The 22,942-nt window shown below is 38.6% G+C and overlaps 2 protein-coding genes across 5 annotated transcripts in view; one reads left to right on the plus strand and one right to left on the minus strand.

Annotated features, from left to right (window-relative positions):
- Nucleotides 1-737: 737 nt before the first annotated feature.
- On the minus strand, nucleotides 738-13,711 carry aimp1a (aminoacyl tRNA synthetase complex interacting multifunctional protein 1a). Its single transcript, XM_042395333.1, has 7 exons — nucleotides 13,609-13,711; nucleotides 10,093-10,223; nucleotides 9,356-9,469; nucleotides 7,464-7,625; nucleotides 5,398-5,606; nucleotides 3,011-3,179; nucleotides 738-1,047 (listed from the first exon to the last, which is right to left on the minus strand). Coding segments are annotated over exons 1-7 (954 nt in total). The 5' UTR covers nucleotides 13,611-13,711; the 3' UTR covers nucleotides 738-880.
- tbck (TBC1 domain containing kinase) overlaps nucleotides 12,903-22,942 on the plus strand; it is a 50,456-nt gene continuing 40,416 nt past the window's right edge. For 3 of the 4 annotated variants that reach the window (XM_042395301.1, XM_042395313.1, XM_042395322.1), the window contains exons 1-20: nucleotides 13,856-14,128; nucleotides 14,554-14,766; nucleotides 15,034-15,106; nucleotides 15,479-15,593; nucleotides 15,708-15,781; nucleotides 16,508-16,649; nucleotides 16,752-16,812; nucleotides 16,895-16,956; nucleotides 17,449-17,510; nucleotides 17,958-18,106; nucleotides 18,273-18,411; nucleotides 18,502-18,601; nucleotides 19,235-19,284; nucleotides 19,411-19,540; nucleotides 19,753-19,851; nucleotides 19,958-20,020; nucleotides 20,126-20,252; nucleotides 20,471-20,521; nucleotides 20,624-20,707; nucleotides 21,694-21,779. In XM_042395301.1, the coding sequence (XP_042251235.1) occupies nucleotides 14,574-14,766; nucleotides 15,034-15,106; nucleotides 15,479-15,593; nucleotides 15,708-15,781; nucleotides 16,508-16,649; nucleotides 16,752-16,812; nucleotides 16,895-16,956; nucleotides 17,449-17,510; nucleotides 17,958-18,106; nucleotides 18,273-18,411; nucleotides 18,502-18,601; nucleotides 19,235-19,284; nucleotides 19,411-19,540; nucleotides 19,753-19,851; nucleotides 19,958-20,020; nucleotides 20,126-20,252; nucleotides 20,471-20,521; nucleotides 20,624-20,707; nucleotides 21,694-21,779 (1,860 nt within the window). In that variant the 5' untranslated portion in view covers nucleotides 13,856-14,128; nucleotides 14,554-14,573. Of the gene's footprint in view, nucleotides 13,031-13,855; nucleotides 14,129-14,553; nucleotides 14,767-15,033; nucleotides 15,107-15,478; nucleotides 15,594-15,707; nucleotides 15,782-16,507; nucleotides 16,650-16,751; nucleotides 16,813-16,894; nucleotides 16,957-17,448; nucleotides 17,511-17,957; nucleotides 18,107-18,272; nucleotides 18,412-18,501; nucleotides 18,602-19,234; nucleotides 19,285-19,410; nucleotides 19,541-19,752; nucleotides 19,852-19,957; nucleotides 20,021-20,125; nucleotides 20,253-20,470; nucleotides 20,522-20,623; nucleotides 20,708-21,693; nucleotides 21,780-22,942 lie in introns of those variants that run through there. The other variant, XM_042395308.1, reaches the window with a different exon arrangement.

Genomic DNA, 22,942 nt, shown 5'->3' on the forward strand with positions numbered 1-22,942 from the left:
AGTACTAGTATGCAATACGTTTTGATTTAGAACCTTTTTCCCTCCATTATACAAAACAGATCTAAGAAAAAGGTGCAGTTGAACATGAGAATATACAAAATTTTCTGAGTACTACGGTAAGCGTGAGTCTGCACGATAGTCTGCTTTGACCCATGACAAATGCTTTTGCAGTGTGGATGGCCTTAATTACTGTTAATGTAACGTTAGAGGCTCTGGTGCACAGCTCACTGTCTGTTTCTTCTGTGTAGTTTGATACTTCCGGACGTGGGTAGCCTTTTTCTTTCAAGGGGACAATAAAACAAAGCACATGGCACCGGCATCACAGAGCCAAGATTGAAATAATGACAGTGGGCTCAGAGATTGGAGCACTGGGGCTGAGTACCATCTAAATAGCCTCTGCAAAGAGCTTGTGAACCTGATCTGTTTTTGTTGCCGCTTTGTAGTACAACATCCCTGTTTCATCTCCTGCTCATTAAAATACCCAAAACTAGATGAAGTGGAAACCAATGATGCTCGCTCAAGCCCCGTACAGTATGTCTTAAAGAGTTATAACCTCAAAGTCAAAGCACAATCAAGCTAATGTGCCACAGGACAAAAGACAGAGCTGGGAATTAAAGCATAATCACAGTTGTGTTGATTAACCACACCTTTTAGACCATGACTGTCTATTTAAGAGGTCAAACAGGAACTGACTGTCACAGGACAGATTCTAAGTACACACTTAAAAAGGATATAGATCATTTTTAAAACCCTTTATTGAACATCTCATGGCATTTACTTTCATTTATCACCATCCCTTTTCTCAACAGCATCGCGGTCATCACTGAGGGTGATTGCCAAGTAAAGTAAACACTGAGCTATTTCAGGCAGCCCTGTTATTTTATTTGATTCCACTGTTGCTCATGGTTTGGGCTTTGCACACTCCCTTGCCGACGACTTCAAAGGCAGCTCCCTTGTAGGTTGCGACACACTGGTCATCTGTGCGTAGGTCTGGCTGAATCTGTTCCCACACCTTCTTTTTGGGGTTCAGCTCTTTGTCTGGTTCACCTGCAATCAAGACATCAGTTTCATACATTAGAAACCTCCTCTGTTCTCAACTTGGCCATCACACATGCAGGATTTATGGATCCAGGGCTGATATTTTATGAACTTTTTTGTGGTATGTCATGTCCTTGCATAACCTATTCAAACACTGTTTTAATATATTCAAGCTAAGACACATTGATAGATGACTTTAAACTTTCCTTTATGGATTTTTCATATTCAACATGCACTGATACAATCTGTGTAATAAGCTGAGTCCAATAAAAATTGTGAGCAAATGACCAACCATTATATCCCTGATTTATCAAGACAATTCTACTTTTATGTCTCCCAATAGTCTGACTTTCTATCATGTTCTATTAGAAACTGAGCTTTTTAAAACTGCCATTTCTTCTCAACTATAATTCGAAACATCTCAACCAAACTTCTCAGAATCAAAATATGCTTCCAGGGGAAACAATTAAAGGAGAGTCTCATTTCGTGATGGCTTTGTTTTGATGTTGCTTGGCATTTGTAAAAATTCATTGCCGGTACTGGCTGGCTTCTGTCTGGTGTCGACGTTTTCCTCTCTACACAAGCATCTCAGGGTATGAGGACACAAATGTGTTTCATTTCCCAAGGCTGTGATTTGTGCTGGTTTACAACCCAAGAGTGGCAACAATCAGTTTTGATCAGAAGCGTGAAAGAGGTTTTGATGAGCAACTTGCACACACTCTTAAGTTCAAGCAGACAAACTGGGCCCCATTAGTTGGGGAAATGTGAGCAATTACAGCCATGTACTCACACCAGCAGCAGATTGGCTGCAATTGAATCTGTACTATGGGGCTTGGTAGGAGAAAAGGGGAGACTCTGACAAAGACAAAAACGACTTTCACCTCTTATTTTCCATTATATGTACTTCAGAAGACAGCCTCAAGTTTTACTGTACTGTTGTTAACAAACAAGAACTCTACACCATTTCAAGTCATCAACCAATCCCGTCTTTGCTTTAGTCCTCCAATCCTTCTGTTTTCAGAGGGTGGTTTGAATATGACTATTTAATGTAGAATCCATAAAAATTATGGCCAAAGGGATTCCTCTTGAATCAAAGAGCTTTAGGAGAGGCTGGGACATGTGTACAACAGGGATAAAAGCCTCAGCTCATGCTGGGCTGCGTGTATTTGTAACCGCGTATCCACTTTCATCGTATCCTCCTCCTCCCATTTTTCAATGGGAATTCCCAAATTGGTTATTGTTCTAAAAAGAATACAAGAACAAGACAATCCTTCTCTCACCAATATTCAGCTTTGTAAACTGTCAGCATATATCTGAATATAAGAGAGACTTCATTCATGACCACACTGGCCTGTTTTGTTCCCCCCCCCCCCCCCCTTTTTTTTTTTTTTTTTAAATTTCAGGCCACATTCATTAGAGACTCCATTTGGAATACATCACAAGAGGACCTTGACTCTCCTACGGTCTAGGTGATGTGTTAATTGATTAGAAATTGGGTTCACATGTTCTTTTCTAAACTCATTTTATTTGGCTAAACTTAACAGGACACCTATCTTTCCAAATTTCTAGGGAAAAAAAAAAAGTAGGTTACATTCTTAGCAAGATGTTGATTAGCCTGTCAAATCAGCAGTCACAGGCCATTTAGCCACCACCAAACAGAACACCTCTGATGAGAACTTTCATTGGGGTCTGAGAAAGCATCCTGATTGGTGTCTTCAGAGTGAATGTTGAAACTGCCATGTTGTTTCTGGCAGAGAGAGGGCTCAACGACACCCTTCATTTCCTTAAGACAGAGGCATTCTGTGGATTCTAGGCTGGAAAATTCTTTCAGTAGACTCAATCCAATGACAAACATTGATAGTCACTCACTGATGAGCAAGTACTGGTTGGAAATCTGTTGTTACGTTCAAGCTTTATGCTAATAATTAATCTGTTTTTGATGGGTAATCTCCACTGTTAAGGGTATTAGTACCTGGGAAGCCCTGGAAAGTGACTCTGTCCCCTGGTGCTGCTCCACTCGGGGGGTCAAGGATTTCAACTTTGTCTGGTGAGCTGGCACACATGACCATAGCCTGGGACACAACTCCTCTCATCTTGGCTGGCTTCAGGTTACACAGCAGAACTGCCATGCGGTTCTGCATCTGCATGGGGGACAGAAGATCAAATACATTTTTAAAGCCCATATACCCTTGACAATACAGAAAAAAAACAAATTATATCCGTTTTACATAAGGAAAAAAACAAAACACCTTCAACAGATGTGGTCTATTTGAGCACAGGACTGAACATTTCATAATCCAATATAAACAATAATGCCAATTCCAATCTCTTAATTTAAAATTACTGTGTCCGAGGGTTTATGGCTTGTTTGCCTCATTTCATAAACCAAAGGGAGCAAACAGGAAACATCAGACATTTGAGCTCAGAGACCTCTGTGGCTTACCAAAATTTAAAAGAAGACCAGAGGCCGTTTCTGCCAAAAGCTGAACAGAAATAAAATCCAGCACTCCATGACATGATGCATGCCAGATTTTAGAAAATACACATACAAGTACCCTTCAGTGAAGGACATCCTTCAAGAAATTGCTACATAAATCTAAAATCACTCATTTTGGTTTGACAGAGTTTTGGTGGCAGATTTAATTTTTCACCTCAGTTCTGGCAAGCCGGGAATAGTAAGTGAATGTTCTGTAACAGTATTTACAAAACAGACTGTTGACTTTAGCAATATTTTATGTGCACTGCAGACATTAAGCCTTCTTAATGGTGCCTATTATTTATTATAGCATAACAGTCACTAAAGAGTCCTGCCATAAAACCCATAATGCATCTTGTCAGATATTTCACTCCTGCTTGCTTGACAGAAACAGGTAATGGCTCATAAATAAGACAGTTAGCAAGAAAGTCAGAAAAAAAATTGATGTGTTTAATGGACTGATACAGAAAGAAAAAAAAAAAAGGCAGCAGTAGCTTCAGGAGAAGTGCATTAAACTAGGTTTATGTTCGACGCAGCATCCCGGTGTGATGGTGTGCATGCCAAAAATGACGTTATGGCGTCTTTTGCGTCAAATGCGAAGGCACCGCAAGTTGTCGCAGCACTTTGTCATGCACCTCTGAATTACTGTAACTGGGCGTGCACTGCTGAGAGGAACTTCCCACAGGAATAAAACAGAGACAGCTGCTCTTTTCTATATAGTCTTCTTTGTATTTTTGATTTACATGTGTGCAAACGATACAAAAATGTGTGTGTATATTTGAAAAGTTTTTGTTATTTATGTTTGTGTGTGATTTATTTCACAAAACAAAAAAAAAAAACACTAGTTCAAAGAGCCTCTCCTAATGGCTGTGCCCAGCAAAATGAAAAAAAAAGAATTACACAACATTACTTTATCAGCATATTTGTGCAGTAGCAAATTAAAATATCATATAAATGACAATTCACCGCAATGTCATTCCCATAGAGCTACTACCATGAGCTTTAAATCATGAGGTTCTATCTGACTTTTTTTTTCTCGTCAAAATCGATTTCCCTAAAGATTTATGACCATTTGAATGTGGAATTATGCTAGTGAGTTGATATATTTAAAAAGGCACAATATTTGTTTGTATATTTAAGTTACATGTCACATTTTGAAGCTCAGAATGTAAGAACTTTACTCAGATGGACCTTGAAAATCCTAAGGATAATGACGTTCTTCTGGTAACACTCGTTGACTTCTTGCTTATTCACAGAATATTTTGTTTGTACGCCCCCTGGTGTTTCGGAGAACACTGCAACGAACAACACGTTGAGCATAAAGAGTATAAATGCCTCTGTGCATACTTGTAGCTTGCCTGGGCCACGTTGTCTCGCGCACGTATAAACAAGGCTTTGGGAAGTCTACGCTGCCTTTCTAACTTCAGTTAGAGACACTAAATGCTACTAAATGCCGTTGCTTCAACAGTTTTCAATTTGTTCTTGTCTAAACTCTTCGTTTAGTGCTTTTCCTTTGGATGAAAATACTCTATAGAAATGAATTTGCTTCAGGAGCAAATCATTATTCAAAAGCAAAACGAACACCAATATTCTGTAGAGACCTTGAATGATCAACATAAAATGTTGAGTTGCAAAGGAGAACCATCAGCACCTACAGACTTGCAGTTGGGGGCCTGATGTGTTCAATGATCTTCAGCTTAGATCAGAACTATGGGGATGAGTATAAGGGTATTTGTTTCCAACTGAAGAGACACAAAGTAAATAATCTATTGTACATGAATCTCTACATACATTCTGAAAAATTCTTCTGAGGTAGCCATTTCATTAGTTTTCAAAGTTATGTGACCCAACTTCTATTAATCACTTCTAAAAGAGTACTGTACCTGGTCCAGAGGTATGTGCTTGACCAGCCCGCTGACCACAGTTCTGGGAGCAGCCTCTCCTACATCAACCTGCTCCACATAGAGACTGTCTGCATCGGGGTGCTTCTGGGCCGTGACTATGCGTCCAATACGCAGGTCCAGACGAGACACGTCCACCTTGGCATCCTCTTGGCTCTGGGCTCCCTGCTTCTTCTCCGCTTTCTCTCCTCCTGGCATCAAAGAAAAGCAAATACTGTTACACTAACAGTGTGCACAAACACACTTTGTCTCGGAACATTTCAGCCCCCTAATTTTCTCTATGTGAATGAAAGTCAGATATGACAATTTGGTTGTGTGCATTTTCAGCACAGAACGTCAGACAGTAGCTATTCATCATGCGTTAGGGAAAAGCTTTGCTGAAGAGACGCATCTGTGAGAGTTTTCATGGTATTATACTAAATGTGCATGATATTATAGGAAATGTTTGTTTAAAAGCATTGAGCATATTTCAGCCCGCTGGTGTATTTCCAAGGGAAATTATAAAAAACAAATCATAGTTCAAACAATACTGGGCATCTGTCTGGAATCTGATTTAATTCCCTCCCAAAAACTAAAACAAAGTCCGCCAATACCAGGGCTCAGGGCAGCATGCATTCCATGTGATACATAAATAAAAAAAATTAAGGAATTACTTTTTTATGTCTTCCCTGAGATGTGAAGAACATACCTTGAGTAAATGGCAATACCAATACCCCACTTTTGGCTGAAGGTGAGTGTTACATGATCCAATGACATAGCAGAATAGCAGATGCTTCCTCTGCGAGACAAAGTGCCTTTCACTCGCCTGCTTTTTTGCACACATTCATTCCAGTGGGTTGCACTGATCAAATGATCGCACAGTCTTTAATCATTCCTCTGAGCCCACACCAGCTCTGAAGAATATGAATTCCAACCTCTGCTTTTGATATTCAACATTTCTCCCCTGTGTAATCTGTGCTCTGCTGTGATGACAACGCAGCGACGGAACATTAACAGGACTCCACCGAGGTTGCAGATGGTTTCGCAGACTAACAAGATTTGACTGTTTGGATGAGGTGGGAACACAGCTACATCCAACCCTGAAGTAACAAACAATTAAACATGTACAACAGCTTATCAAGGGGAAGAGGTATCTCTCACCAACTGCTCTGCTCTCTGACATCTGGACGTGAGAAATGCCAGACACGCCAGTGAATTTGCAGTGTCTCGGGACTTTTGCTTCCTCTTTGCTAATTATAACCCCATAAACACACCCAATGCTGATTATTCCCTATCGACGCCTGACTAATTACTCAAGATAGCTTTTTGCTGAAATAGAACAAAATATTTGTGTGACTTATTGCTAATCAACTGAAATTCTGTGGCAGGAATTTTCTTGTTCTGCATTCTAAATTTATTACGAATGTAGAACAGTTTAACTCAATTAAATTCATTACATGGGGATACTTTGGTTGAATGATAGTCCTTAGGGTGACGCACAGCCACAAAACATTAACATTAAGTCATTCTCAAATTGGCTTCAATTATAGGTGACACTAGACAAGGACACCTTATCACAAATGCGACACGAATTTATCAATCATAAAATTCCATGACAGATGAGGCTTCACAAAACATTTCAATGTTCTACAATCCAGTAAGGCCCAGAGTGTAGACTTGGATCTACTAAAAGACATTAGTGTCTTACATCCCTTAACACCTGGTTAGAAATTTAGATGTTAGGAAAGAAGATCAAATGACCTTTAATGAACAGAGTGCTGAATCCAGCCAACTGCTGTAAGTCACTGGGCTTTAAATAAGACCTTTAGTTAAAAAACAAACAAAAAAAAAATTAAAAAGACCAAATAAATCCCAGAGTGGTGAGAGGTGAGTGTCACTTTTACTAGCTTTAATATGGCCCCACTAGCAAACTGAAAAGGAAATATCTGGCACACATATTGTTATGTGACATATCTTAATTTCAGTTTCTAAAACCGTTTTATTGGATGTTAAAACTTCAAAAGGATTCATAATAAAATAATGCAATGTGCCGTGCTTTTCTCTCCAACCTTTTTTCTCAGGCTTCTTCTTTTTACTGTCATCTTTGGGAGGAGGGCTCTGGACAGCAGCAGCAGGGGAGGCAGAGGGTGCTGGACCAGAGGGTTTAGGAGGGGTGGGCTTCGAATTGCACTCAACACTGGCTTCAGCTGATGGCATGGCCACCTCTCGCACTGCAGGGAGAACCCAGACAAAAAGGTCAGTACAAAAAAAGCATTAAGTTGTGGCTCATATTTACTATCTTTATCTCAAGTATTTCTGACAACTGATATCTCTGCACACACATAGTTTCCCATATGTTGTGTGCAGCACTGCAGTGAAAGAGTTCATTTACATTACAAACACACACAGTACACTACTCCTACTCCTTAGTTGTCCCTTTTCACGCACAGAGCTGGTTGCATCAACATGATACAATGAAATGATACAGAGGGAGCTTTATTTACACACCCGGAGGGAGGACTGCTTTCCTGATGCAAACAGTTTTGATGGGAAAATGACAGTGTCCAAGTTGATGGAAACAAGAAAATAGAGCCATAAAGCAGGGAACAATGTCCTACAATAACTCTCCAGAAAAAAATAACCCATCATTTAAGGCGCCTCATGTTTGAATTCCTACAAAATGTCTGACAAACATTGGTCTGCACGCACACCACCGTCACCATAATGCTTTTAATTACCTTAATTCTATGTTAGGACCTGAGATCAGGACCTTTCCGGTTTACCTTGGAATTACAGGCAATAAACTCTTAAAACCCTTGACATTGCCTTTAAAACATTTCTCAAGGTTTTTACATTTAGAAAATCTTTTTCCACACTGTAAAACAATATTACTTATGATACTTAAATTGAGTGAAATATTCAACCCTGAGATGACCTGTTTTTCATGGCTGCACCATTGCAACAAATGGAATTATTCTAGATGTCTTGGGTATTGATTTATGCACATTTCCCAAAACTAAGCCTGACATATTAGGTATCTCTGGAAACATCAGGGTATTGCCTAGAACATTAAATTAAAACAGCACTGATCAATATCATTATATTAACGATGAATCAAATGACTATGACTAATGTGGCTCGAAGTAAAAAAATCCAGTTATCACTGGACTCATGTCTACAGAACGTTTAAGCACTTTTTTGGCCTGTTGTCTTGGTTTTCTGGTCCACAATTTCAGTTCTAAACCATTTTTTTTTTCATCTGAAAAACAAGTAATGTTTTTTTCCTCAAGGCACTATTATAGTCGCGTTCAATAGTCTGTTTATCACATCTCAATAACAAATCAGCCAAGCCAACTGAAATTCCTCTTGCAAAAAGGGTCATATTTATCCATGTTTTGATTAAGCTATTTTATGCCACCTTAAAGCCATTGAAATGAAACCCACAAAATAAACATCACAATTAGATACAATATGTGGAAAAACATAGTCCCGAGTGTATTGGAATGCATTCCTTCATCGTTCCAACACTAACATATTGAGTTTTTTGAACAAGGTTAAATTACTTATTTCTTCTCGTCCCCCCTTTATTTCTGCAGCGTCTTTCTGGAAAACATTAAATGTTTGTTAATGATCTGAGCTTCTTGCCCATGAATGTCAACGTATGTCAGACACACAATAGCTGACAGACATATTGCCCCATCACTTTGATTCTTTAAGCGTGACGGTTGTTTATAATAAAAACAAAAAAGATCTGCTTATAGTGGGCTGAGGCGAGAATGCACAAGATGTTATCTTGACAGTACAAACCAAACAATGCTCTAATGAGCTACAACTGACATCAAATGTTCCCCAAGTCAGGCACACACAACTGCTTCTATAACGAGATATAAAGGATAACAACATCTTCTTCAAGACAAACAAACTGCGTCTGCGTTTTTGCTGGGAATCAAACTCAACATACCTCCCCTCCTCTTCTCTTTCTCCAGCAGCTGTTTTTTCAGTTCCTCGATGTCATTCTTCAATTTGGCATTCTCCACCATCAGTTTCTTCTCTTCTCTGACACTGGCCTGGACAACTGCAACGAGGCAAATTCCTGTTACCGCTCAGCACGAGAATGAAATTTCACCATCCCACAGGACATTTCAAGAACAGTTGCTTCACTAGTACAAATATACTGTTGATTGAAATATGGTGATTACTGAAATCAATATTGTTCCCTGTTTTGGAGTTACAGAAAAAATATTGTCCACTACTCAAATTTTCCGGTTTAGAAATAGTCTAACACAGTGTTAAATTACAGTAAAACACACTTGATTTAATAATTGACAGTAATAGATAAAGGAAAAACAATACTTATTAATTCCAGATAATGTCATATGACCTTACATGACGCCTCAAATTTCATAAAGCTGTGAGTGGTCCTACAAGAATTTTACTCTTTATATTATGAGATTGTGAATCATGTATGGAAAGAGCCGTTCAGCCAAAGAGTGTGTCAGTCAGTACAGTCAGCATATATCATGTACTACACTTGAATACAGCATAAGGCCTTTTTGCATAGAAATGTAGCCTGCCTAGAAAAAAAAATGTAAACTTACATATGCTTAAGATTATAAGTATGTAAGATTATGCTCATTATAAATTGGCCCATACAATTTCCTATGTATAAGCATTTTAGTGTGTGGTGTCCTTATTTACTGGCTTTCTCCTTGAGCAGCTGGACTTGCTGTTTGAGGTACTCGATGATCTGGTCAGCCTCAGCTGCTCGCTGCTCCAGCCTCAACAAAGGATTGTGACTTGACATCTTGAGCAAGGAGCGAGCTACAAACCTAAAAAAACAAAATAGAAATACAGCCATCACAACACTTCAAAATGCTACAAGAAACAGAGAAGAAATCAGGGCTGAGCAAAATACTGATTTGATTATATTCCAATAGGGCTTACTGTCATTATTGCTTATTTACTTGATGAAACGATTACTCATCTGGTCTATAAAATTTCATAAAATGCTTTGTTTCCCAAAGCCCGAAATGCAACCTTAAATGTCAACAACAAAAACTGAACATTGCAATTTCCACAAAGGTGATATGTGTTGCAGGGCTGCACTGCATTGTACAGGAATTTCCTTTTTTATATAATATATCATAATACTGTGTTTTAACCACTTCATTAATAAATACTGTAAAACAGAAAATATGGAGCTGTGGCTGCAATATGTCTGTCAGAACACTCACAATCTCACGTCTTCCACAATGTGCAACCCCAGTAGGTATAAACCATGTGCTAATGGGATTGACTGCTATATTTTGGCTAGGTACCAAAAAAGACAAAATCTGACTTCTGTCCACAAGATATGCAGAGAAATATTCACAATGTGTTTATATTGTTTATATCCATAAGTATGACAATTAATCACCAAATCCTGATTCCAAACTTCAGATTCTAAAGATTTTTTCTGCATCTCAGGGTATAAAAACCTCAAAAAGCCCTGAGTTGCAGGTCAACTTAGCAAGGCCAAATTCTCCAATGAATTCCTATCTGCCTTTGTAAGTAACAAGTAGTGAAATTACATTCAATAGGTTATCCTTTAAGTCACACTTTGCACCTAAGCCGCTCTTTTGCCACTAAACAAAAATACAGTTGGACACCAGTTTGACTTTGGGGTGATGTCCCTTTATCACATTGAGCTCTGCAAATTACTTTTTGAAGAAAGAGGAAAAGAAGGATTTTTACAAGGCTGAGGCATGGAGAAGAAAACTTCTTTCACATATTACAGGGAGGTGCTGGAAAACAACAGCTGGCCCAAGATGAAAACAAAATGTTGGGGGATGAGGAAATTAGAAACACAAAAGAGCTGGAGTTGATAAAATCAAGGATCAAAGCATTGTTTTTTGAGAAACTGAATTGATTTAACAGGACCAGTGGTCGAGTAATAACAAGAGCCACAAAATGGCTGATCTTATTTGGATAACCTTTGAAAATGGGTCTTTGGGCTGAGGTATTGTCCCCAACATAAAGACATGAAGAGGTCATTCCAGCTTTGGATTTTAAATAGAATAGCCAAAGGTATTAAAAAAGTGATGTGGGATGTCACGGGGGGAAATAAAAATCACAACCACTTATATTCCAGAGGGCATAGTCTTTCAACCCTCCTTATTTACCTGTCTTCACTGTATGGAAATTAAAATATATTTTATTCATCTCCTGGTGTGTAACTATATAAAGTTGGCAGTCACCCCATAGATGGGGTACAGCTGGTCGAGGCATGTGACTATATCCACTCTTATCACTCTCCTAAAAATAGACATGACTGGTTTGCTTAGTCATACAGTTCTCATTAGTTCACACATTTCATGTCTATACATTTTCAAATTAAAAAAAATCAAAGATGATCCTGCATAGCAATGCACAGGCTACACAGGTGGTTTGAATCAAATCAGTAAATCAGTTACATTTAACCATCAGCTTTCTCTGGTATGGTGGTGTGTGAGCAGACTTACTAGAATACAAGTGTTTTCTCTTTTCATGCTTCATTCCCACAGTAAAAATATACTGCAGCAGGAGAATACTTCCCTATCTGTCTGACAACCAGACCATTATGAAGGAAACAAGAGTGCAGCATGCCAGCACCACCTCAAGGTATCAGAAGGACCTACACCTTTTAATTAGAGATACATAGCCTTCAGCAGTTTATACAGTCATGTGTTTTTGACTTACACATATTAGCCCTTAAAAGGTGCTGTGTGTAAGATTTAATGGCATCAGGTGGTGAGGTTACAGATTGCAAACAACTAAATTCCCCTCCCAAGCATGTAGGAGAACCTGTGGTGGCTGCAAAACTTGTGAAAAATGCAAAAGGCCCTTTTTAGAGCCACTGTTTGGTTTGTCTGTTCTGTGCTATTGTAGAAACATGGTGATGCAACATGGTGGCCTCCATGGAAGGGGACTGACTCCCTATGGAGAAGGGCGATTCTTATTCTCAGGTGATTATACACAAATTAAAACATACTTATGAATATTATATTCCATTTCTGGCAAGTCTGTTCCGATAGATATCACTAAATCTTACATACTGGTCCTTTAATGGGATAAAGTAGAATGATGATTAAGAAACACTTCTTAGTGTTTGACAATGTGTTGAGAAGTTTGATTTATTACTTTTTTTTAACCTATACTCAAAGGCTTATTGATTAAATCAGTTAAAATATGGTGCAATGCTGAGAATATAGATGACCTCATGTTCAGAACTGACGACAGTATAACCCCTAAACACAAATTATTCACTTCTAAATAGAAAACACTTGAAAGCTTGACAGTGCAGAAATACTAAGACTCTCGTCCATGAGTGGGGTTGCATTCATCAATTGTCTTTATTTTTGAGTATTTTTCCTCCCAAATCTCTGTTTAATTGTTAAGATGATAAAATGTCAAAACATAATGTCTATCAAGTACCTCATCATATTGTATATTTTGTCAAATGAGCTGCCAGCATCCAAAAGTATTCAGTTTGCAAGAGAGCTGAAAGGATTGGTTGATTAATTGATCAGTCACGGACAGCAAATGTCCTGATATTTATTTTGATATTTAGTTGTCATCATATAACATTATCAAACGTGCAGGTTATAGCATTTTGAGGGTAAGTGTAATTATCCGATTCATATATGATGCTTTGTAAATTATTTGGTTCTCAAATGTCAAGATTTACTCTGAATTGAATAGCTTTGGGCGTTTGGATTGCTGGCTGCAGAAAACTTACTATTTTAGGACATGCATGGACATCTTTGCTACAGATTAATATAATAATAATAATAATAATAATAATAATAATAATAATAATAATAATAATAATAATTTAGAATGACAAATTAGCTCTAGCTAACGTCAGACAATAAAACCGAAGATCGAATCGCAAATTACAATAACTAATCAAATAAACATAATATTTTTTTAGTGAGGTAGTACTAATCAATACATTTGAATTACTGACTTCAGTGGAAAATATGTACACTTTGCATTTACGTTGCTCCAGTTAAATCAGTAAGCTACAGTATAGAATTGAAGTAGTAACTTCGACTAACGTTACACTGCTTGACTTCAGGCTAACTGACACGTAGCTAGACGGTCAGTTGGACGTTACTGGCACGTTGAGATTCAAATACAACATAAGCTATAATGTAAAACAGTGAGATATAACACAGGTTTTTAAAGACTTACATGGACTCTGATCACTAACCCCAACACGTTGCAGCAAGAGCTGGGGGCTTGACAGCTGCAAGCCTTGATAACGTTAGCTTATTTAGCAGCTAGCCGCACACAGGCTGAATTAGGCCCCCAGCGGGTAGATCTCTGCACCATCCGGATACGACACAGAGCTCTACGCTTGCGTTGACGTATGTTCTACAGATCAGTTACCGTCGCTGAAATGCAAGGAGTCAACGGCAATTGCCTGTTTGTAATCATTAAAAAGAAAAACTAAGTCGTTCAAAATGTTGGAAATTAAATCAAGAACAACTTTATTGAGAATTTGAACTAACTAGGTGATTGATTTAAGTTCCACAACCTTGATTTTGTTCTTAGAAAGTGTCTTCTGTGCACTACTTTGTCGCACAAACATAACGTCGTTGGTCACGTTCACTCACATCGCAAAGGCAGAAATAAGATTCATTTTGAAAATATTGCAATAACAACGTCCAGTTCATGCCTTTAAGATGACCAGACAGACTTTCATTTAACTGTGAGTAGACGCATTTTTCGGAAGTAATGCATGTTATTTAATCCCTCGTTTCCTACCTGGACAGTAAGGCAGTTATTTTCACAACTTACATTCTGAGGTTAGCTTACTGGGTTTAACTGAAGCATCACTATCTGTCGTGTCCGACTTTGCTGTAACATTATACCCTAACAATAACTAACGTTATATGGTGTAAATATGTTGTAAAATGACAGTGCTATCCTGTCACTTGCTGTAATGACAATTTGCCTCAGCCATCCGCATTAATACATTTACTAGCTTTAACTGTAGCTAAGCAATCAACACTTCATTCATTAGTTCAGTTTTTAAACTCCTGATTAATGCGTAAGTTGCTCACATGCTGAGAATCAGAATGTCTCATATATATGTATATACTGTATGCTGAAGATTCTCTTCCCCATTATCAGTGCTTAAAGTCAGAGACATTATGAGGCCCCTCAAGGATGCTCAGCTGGGGGCCTTCACCTTCTTTGCCTCAGCCCTCCCGCATGACGTCTGTGGGAGCAATGGCCTACCTCTCACCCCCAACTCCATCAAAATCCTGGGACGCTTCCAGATCCTCAAGACCGTCACTCACCCCAGACTCTGCCAGTATGTGGACATCTCCAGAGGAAAGCATGGTATGGCTTTCTGTCTTGCCTTATAGTATGGGATTGACATCACATTATGCTTCCTATTATGGTCCTCCCAGTCACATTTCATCACATTATTCTGTCTTTGAGCAAAACATATCTGGCCCTTAATTTGATGACTCAAGATTGTAGGATACAAATTAATGATTATTATACATGCTCACTCATAATAAAAACATTTCAAATTCAAGTGTTTTCTAATCCAATTGCATACAATATCTTATTGTTTGGTCCCTTCTTCTTCTTGCCCCATAGAACGGCTGATTGTTGTTGCTGAGCACTTTGAGAGCAGTTTAAGTGATTTCCAAAAACAGGGAAAAACAGTCAGGTGAGATTGTCATTAAAAATCATTATTAACTATTCAGAAGTAATTATATGTGAACCCAGTGCTTTTGCTCCTTTCACACTGGGGCTGACATTGTTTTTCCTGGTTAGCAGTCACCATTAGACTGTGTACTACTGAGAGATGTTTCCGTATTTGATGGGAAGTGAAATTCTGCAATATGCATTAACCTTGCCATCTACTGGCTGCGGGTAGTTTTGCATAATAACAATATTCTGTTGCACTTTCCAAGACAATCTTTTATAGTAACCTTAAGCTTAAATGTGTTGCAAATGAGGTTGAATTTACCCACATATTTTTTCTCTGACTTGACCCTTAAATGGAATTGAAACAGTGCCATGTTTGTGTTTGTGTTAGCCCAGAGAAGGTACTGCAGATAGCCTATGAGGTCCTTGAAGGTCTGGAGTTTATGAACAAACATGGTATGGTGCACAGAGCCCTCACCGCACACAACGTGCTCATGGACTGCAAGGTACTGTGCCCATCAAATTTAGCTGTTTTATATATGTCTGTTATTTACTTACTTAGAAAATGAAATGATTGCCTAAATGCAGTCCAACATCTAAGATGGATTTTTTCTTTGAAGGGGAATGTCAAGCTGGCAAAGTTTGGCCTTTATCACATGACTGATCATGGGGCAGATGTAGATTTTCCCATTGGGTATGTATTCTTCTCCTCATTTATCGCAAAGAAATATCCATTAGTGCTCCTCTGGAACTTTTCAACTGGTGGGCCTGAGCTATGTGAGCTGTCTCTTCAGGGTTAAAGGTTCACTTGTTTCTGTTTGCTGTTAGTCAAATCATAAAAAAGTCAATTGACCATAACATTGATGCATAATGGCCCATCCTTTTGCATGGAATCCAGGTTATGGGGCATCCAAATAGCTTCCTGGTTGAGGAACTATAACAGATCGTTGGACTTTTATCCTAATCCAAAGGCCTTTGTGTTCTATCAAGTCTCTCTGAGTAATATCCTTTTGCAGATTGAAAAGAGGAATCATGGCACATGCCCATGTTTTTAAAATAAAACATCTGGCTGGAAAATGCAATAAATGCAACTGTCAAACAGCTATGCAGGTTGTTCTGAGGAACAACTGTACATACATCACTTAATAATATTAATGGGATTAATGTTATCTCTTTACACAGAGTGATTGTGTAGTTCTGAGAATATAATTTATTGATTTCTCACATTAGACTTAATATTGACAGGACGAAAAAACAACAAGGCTCACTAATGAATGGAAAACCATAAACTGATGTTTCTGTGCTGTTGAAATCATTTCATTTATTTAAAATTAACTGGAGGGCACAGGGTATCTACAAAGAGTGTTATTTAGAGGCTGACAACATAATGTGCTTATCTACTCTGTGATCATGACCTCAGGTACCCATCATACCTTGCTCCAGAGGTGATCGCTCAGGGCTCCTTCCACCCCACTGATCCTTCCCACGATGAAGCCCCTCTGCCCTCAGGACCCAAGACCGATGTCTGGTCCCTTGGAGTTTTGCTCTTTGAATTGTGTGCTGTAAGAATCCTTTATAAACCTCTTTTATACGTTTTTTTTGCGTGAATTCATGCTTTACGGCTCATTTTAACCATAAAATCTAAAGCTGTGAATCTGTTACAGGGCAGACGACTGCTGCAGAACATTGATATAAGCGAGAGACTGAAATTCATTCTGACCTTGGGTAAGGGCGTAATTATTTGAAGTACTGAGCATTGTGCTCAGTTCAATTAGACTTGTGCAGTGATATTGTTTGTCATTCTCAGGTTGCATGGATGACATTGTTACTGTCCTTGCTGAGGAACATGGTTGCCTGGATACCATTAAGGTAGACTTAAAATAATTGGCTATCCAGTTGGATACGTCATTTTTTATGGTCTATTTTAGGGAAAGAACTATTAGTTTCTAGTTATTAGGTCACAGTAATATTCACATACCTAACTTTGGTCTTTATTAAGCACTTTTGTTGGGTATTGTTTGAAAATGTTTAATATTGGTGACAATACAGTATCTGAGTTTTGGTGCAAACACATTAAAATATCTTGTTAAGACATAATGGTCATTTGTATGTCAGCACTGCTGGCGCTTTGTTTAACATTCTCCAGAAATTAATATAAGTAGAGATTTAATAGAAATGTTACTTACTTTTACACAATTTGAATCTTAATGTTTGTTTCAATGCATTTAATCACATATATCCAGTCACACTAGTAGTTCTCTATAAAAACTGTCTGATCTTTATTAACTTTTCTGTGGAACTACTGAAAGCATAAATGGGAATTGTCTGTGTAGTGTTTAGCTAATAAAGTCATTTTTACAGGAGCTGCCTGAGAATGTTCTCGAGTTATTAAGGAAATGCTTGACCTTTCTTCCATCCAAAAGGTAAATACAATCTCTGTGGGATATCATATCCTGTTGGAGGACATTGGTCATTTAGTTTCCAAGACACTTTAGTCACGCAGATTATGAAATAGTTACAGCATGTACAGTACCAGTCAGAAGTTTGGACACACTTTCTCATTTGAAGGAATGGGAAGATGTGTCCAAACTTTTGACTGGTACTGCACGTCAGCCAAGATTCCAGCATGCTAAAACCAACAAGTGATACAAAAAAAAAAAAAAAAATCTTGCTTTTATAAAAATGCTTTTACAACTTTATTACAATGTAATTAAATGTGTAATTTTATGAATTTTCAGTGTGTAATGAATTACAACTGTAAGACACACTTTTGTATTTTCTGGATATTTTGATTTATGATTTGTATCTCCAAACAGTATGATGTGATTGTTAATGCTGTTATAACTAAAGTCTGTGTGTGTGTCTGCCAGGCCGACCCCTGCAGAGCTGCTTGGGGACCCCGTGTTCAATGGGGTCTCGTGCCTCTATACACCCTTCCAGAAGCCTGTTAGCCTGTTTTCTTCTTCTCTGCGCTGTGCACATCTGGAGCTCCCAGAGGACATCAGTGAACTTTGCAAAGGTCTGTCCCAACTACACACAAATGAACATGTGCATTGTTTACATCCATTTTTAATAGCTTACAGTCTTCTTCTTACCTACCTTTGTTAGCGCATTGCTGCATTTCTTGGCCCACAAAAAAATGTGCATATGGGGAAGTGTTCACTGTTTTGTATGTGTGCTTTTAGATGATGATGACGACTACCTGTCAGAGCGAGCCATAGATGAGGTGTACCATTTGTGGTGTCTGGCGGGGGGAGACCTGGAGAAGGAGCTGACCAATAAGGAGATCATACAGTCCAAAGCTCCAATCTGCACATTGCCCAAGTACATCACACACTGATGGAGGTGTTTTCTAATTTTGGTTGATATTGACACTCGGTAAACTGCCTATTTAACTCTCTTTGTTTTTTTTAGATTTATTTTGGAGGATGGGGAGTCATTTGGCCAGGGCAGGGATCGCAGTTTCTTGCTTGACGACACTACAGTGACACTGTCTCTGTGCCAACTCAGAAATGTAAGCCAACAAACAAATATTGTGTAAATTTGTCAATTTCTTTCTTGTTATTTTTGTATATTGGATAGAGTTAGTGACGTTCAAACCCCTACTGAAGATTTTTTATCAATTTATTAGAGAAAATGGCAGTCCATGGTCCAAAGATATTGTCTAGATTGACAACCTCAGAAGTTTACATCCAGGGGGATTAACGGGAATTTTAGCATTAGAGAGTTTTTATAGTCATTTTTACATTTATTTAATGAGGGTTTTTTTTCTAACTTTATTAACAGTTTTTAAACTCACTCAGGTTTTACATTGTGTCCTGATGTTTGTGATGGTATTTTGTGATAAGGATGCAGACTTCTATACAGTGTATATGTAGGTTGTGTTTTTTACACATTCTATAAATCACCATCGTGAATTTTATTACAGTACATTATTTGAATTTGAAGTGCTATTTCTTCAAATTTTAAAACATCACATGAGGTGTGCCATGAAATTTCATTTCACTGTATTTTTTTACTGTATAATAGCCAATGAATCTGAATGTTTTGCTAAGTTGTAACTTGATTCAAAATGCACCTGTGTAACAGAACCTAAATGTTGATGCATATTATGCTTTTAAGATGAACCTCTCTCTACCTGTTTCAGAGACTGAAGGATGTAGCAGGAGAAGCCTACTACCCTCTACTGGAAGACGAGTAAGCAATCGCCATCCTGAACTCACCGCTGTCCTCATCTCCGTCCCTGTCACTATTTTTCACATCACACTATCATTTCTTTTGGCTCGAGTAATGTCATCTTCCCTTTACTTGTCCTTCCCTCAGACAGTCAAGTCTGCCCCAGTCCAACAGCAGCAATGAGCTGTCGGCCACAGTCACGCTGCCACTCATCATCCGCGAGAGAGACACAGAGTACCAACTCATCCGCATCATCCTCTTTGACAGGCTGCTCAAGGTCTGGGCTCCATAGAAATTCATACATACACACATGAACACACTTACACTCACGCAGGAGGGCACACCTGCTACACAGATAGATGCATAAAAGTACCAAGATTTTAATTTCACACAATTTTATTTAATGTATTTGTAATTATTGTTATTTAAACAGGTATTGCTAAATTAAAACTGGACACTACACACTCTGTTTTAATGTTTTGCCTCCAGGCCTATCCTTACAAGAAGAACTTAGTGTGGAAAGAGGCAAGAGTGGACATTCCCCCTCTTGTTCGAGGACTGGCATGGGCTGCACTACTGGGCATTGAGGTACAAGAGAAATTGAGGTTCTGTTTTGAAAAAAGGTGTAGTTTTAATTTTTAATGTGAGCACTTTTTAATGTGAACATTTGTGCTATGTGTCTTTTTTTGCACAGGGAGACATTCAGGCCAAATATGAAAGCATAGATAAGGATACTCCCATACCAACTGACAGACAGGTAATTTATACATAGCAGTAAAATGTTGAGTGACTTCTTTACAGTGCTAAAACTGAGTTGAACCTTCAAGCGTTTGCCTGTGCATGTTTTTGTGCATATTTACAGATTGAGGTGGACATCCCACGCTGCCACCAGTACGATGAGCTGCTGTCATCTCCTCAGGGCCACATCAAGTTCAGGCGCGTGTTGAAAGCCTGGGTGGTCTCCCACCCTGACTTGGTCTACTGGCAGGGTCAGTCACCCCCCCATCCTTCTTTTTCTATGTCTCTTTTTCCATATCTGTTTTTCCTTCTGAACGTCATTTGCTTTCATGATTCCTTATTGTATTATATATGACTGGACACTAGAGGGTGGTGGTGTCACATCTTGTAAACTCCCTGTCTTGCACTGAGGTAAATCATGTCTTCCTACAGCAAATGGATATTCACTCTATTGATTTCTCCATCTCAGGTTTGGATTCACTTTGTGCCCCATTCCTGTACTTGAACTTCAACAATGAAGGTGAGAATGTCCATTTGAACTTAATGTAGTACTGCCAAGTGTTTTTTATCCCTCCCTTCTGTTTTTTGGCTTTCTTTCATCTTGATGTCATACTCTTCACAGCTCTGGCATATGCCTGCATGTCTGCCTTCATCCCCAAATACCTGTACAACTTTTTCCTGAAGGACAACTCTCATGTCATCCAAGGTGAGATATACAAGAATGAGCACTGGCTGTGTAACTGAAAAAGTTATTTTGCTTTACTGTGTTTTGCACAGTGACACATTTTTTGGTTTCTCCTGATAGTGATATGAATTACACACTCTATATTACTTGTTTCCAATTCAGCCATCCACTGTTTTTGTTGCAGTCAACTGCCCCTGCAAGTTAAGTAATGCTATAAGTATTAAACGTGGTCAGAGCACTCAGCTAAGTTCAAAAACAAATTATCATCGGCTGGCACAGAGCATCAGGCCGTCAGCTCAATGTTGATTAAATTTTGACTCCATGTTGTTCCTAAGCTATGAAAACTAATTTCAGTCTGTCTTAATGGAGTTTGCAGCTGAGCCACATCATTTAGAGATAGGGAAACAAATGAAACTGCAAAAGCCTGCAGAGAAATGTCACAAGCAATTCCTACGTGACGGATAAACAGCTACATCATACACCTCTTGAACTCTGTGGGGAATGTGGCTATTATCATTTCTTTCCACTGTTAGATGCCCTTGAGTGCTAACTTATGTTTATCTGTCTGGTCAGAGCTCTTTTGTTGACTTACAGTGTGAAGAATGGTTGTAGCACAGCCTTACGCTGCATGAGTTTCCATTCGACATGTACGGAAGTCAGGCTCCAAGGTTGCTCAGTGGATCAACAGTCTACTTGCAACTTTTTGGTTTTTGTCATTTAGGTCATTCAAAACACAGAAAAGAAAAAAAATACTGTCATAAAATGTTTTCTCCAATGTAATATTACAAAAAGTATCTAAGATCATATCTTATTGCATGATGACTGATTTATTAAATCCAATCATTTATTAGGCATGTTGCTTGTTTATGTATTTTGTAATACCGCTTGCATTTTCTGTTGTTTACTGTAAAGTCTTCTTCTGTCGAGCACACTTCCTTTTAGGTTTTAACACACAAGCCATACAGTAAAGTATGTATTGCCCTCATGTCCTCTTGCTTGTGTTTCAGAGTACTTGACTGTCTTCTCCCAAATGATTGCCTTTCATGACCCAGAACTAAGCAACCACCTAAATGAGATTGGCTTCATCCCAGATGTAAGTTACCAAGAGTGCAAGTGTCCTGATAGACTGATGACAATAGACAGCAGTAGAGGACAAATTAGGATAACAACATTCGTCTTCTTTTGCAAGTTTACCCTTAATGGGAAGTCAAAGATAGTAAGAAATGATTCTGGTTTCTGGCTCTGCAGCAGGGGCAGAGGAAATGACCATCAGTAGATCACTATGTGTATCTTTTTCGTTGTCATTGACATTTTTTGTTCCACATCCTTCTTTTCAGAATTTGTGGCCAGGGTCAAGTTCTCCCTGTAGTCCACTGGTGATGATTTATACAGCGACTAATGTCTGCCAGGCACTCCTAATGATTGTCCTCTGCCAAGCTTACCTTATTTCTCTTACTCTGTGCCACCTCTTCTTGCCCTTCGCTTTCCTCTTTACAACACAGCTCAGACAATGACAAGGTTAAAGTCCCCACTGTCTCTCCAGGGTTTCTGTTAGTGTGCTGATGAATGTGTGTCACCTGTGGACTGGCCTCTGGGACATTACCCGATGAAAAGTGGGGTTTTCATCACAGAGGGGTCAGGGATTTAAGCTTCTTCCTTCTCCTTTCAGCTACTCTCAGTTTCAAATTTAATACTGCAGCTCCTTTACTTGGAGTGTATCATGAAATTTTAACTGTTGATGGTCTTATATAACTTAAAATGTGTGGAAGAAAAGACCGTTAAGGAAGATACTTTGGCTTGTTGTATGAATGTTGCCTGTTCTGTAGGTTTTGGTGTATTTTTTAAGCCTTGCTTGAACAGATGTGCTATTGTGATTCTTTCAATATCTTGCTCTTTTGTTTTTCAGGCTTGACTCTCTGTAGAAAATCATGCTCTTGTGATGCTGACTTGACACTAACTGCGTGTACAGTACTACTAGCGTTGACTTGCCTTTTAAAGGGGACTTTGTATGTCTGTTTTCATTGTTAGGCCAGGATAATATTGGAACAAGCGTTGTTGACACAGCTTTCATGCTTGATGTCAGTCCCAGTAATTAGACTTTACAGACCATGAATCCCCTTTTCCTCTATGAACTTCAGAGAACACTCTGAACTATTGTTTTACGGAGGCAATATATCCATCATCCCTACAGGACCAAATGTCGCTGCAGTATGAAATGGATTTGATTTGTCACATATGCATACCAAAACATGGATA

This window comes from Thunnus maccoyii, chromosome 2, assembly GCF_910596095.1.
Source record: "Thunnus maccoyii chromosome 2, fThuMac1.1, whole genome shotgun sequence".
Classification (NCBI taxonomy): domain Eukaryota; kingdom Metazoa; phylum Chordata; class Actinopteri; order Scombriformes; family Scombridae; genus Thunnus; species Thunnus maccoyii.

What these genes read in the sequence shown, in the direction of transcription:
- aimp1a (XM_042395333.1), bottom strand. An exon ending in AGCACATACCTCTGGACCAG is followed by an intron (nt 3,180 to 5,397) that starts GTACAGTACTCT and finishes TCCCCCATGCAG; the next exon opens with ATGCAGAACCGCATGGCAGT. An exon ending in CACTTTCCAGGGCTTCCCAG is followed by an intron (nt 1,048 to 3,010) that starts GTACTAATACCC and finishes TCTTGATTGCAG; the next exon opens with GTGAACCAGACAAAGAGCTG.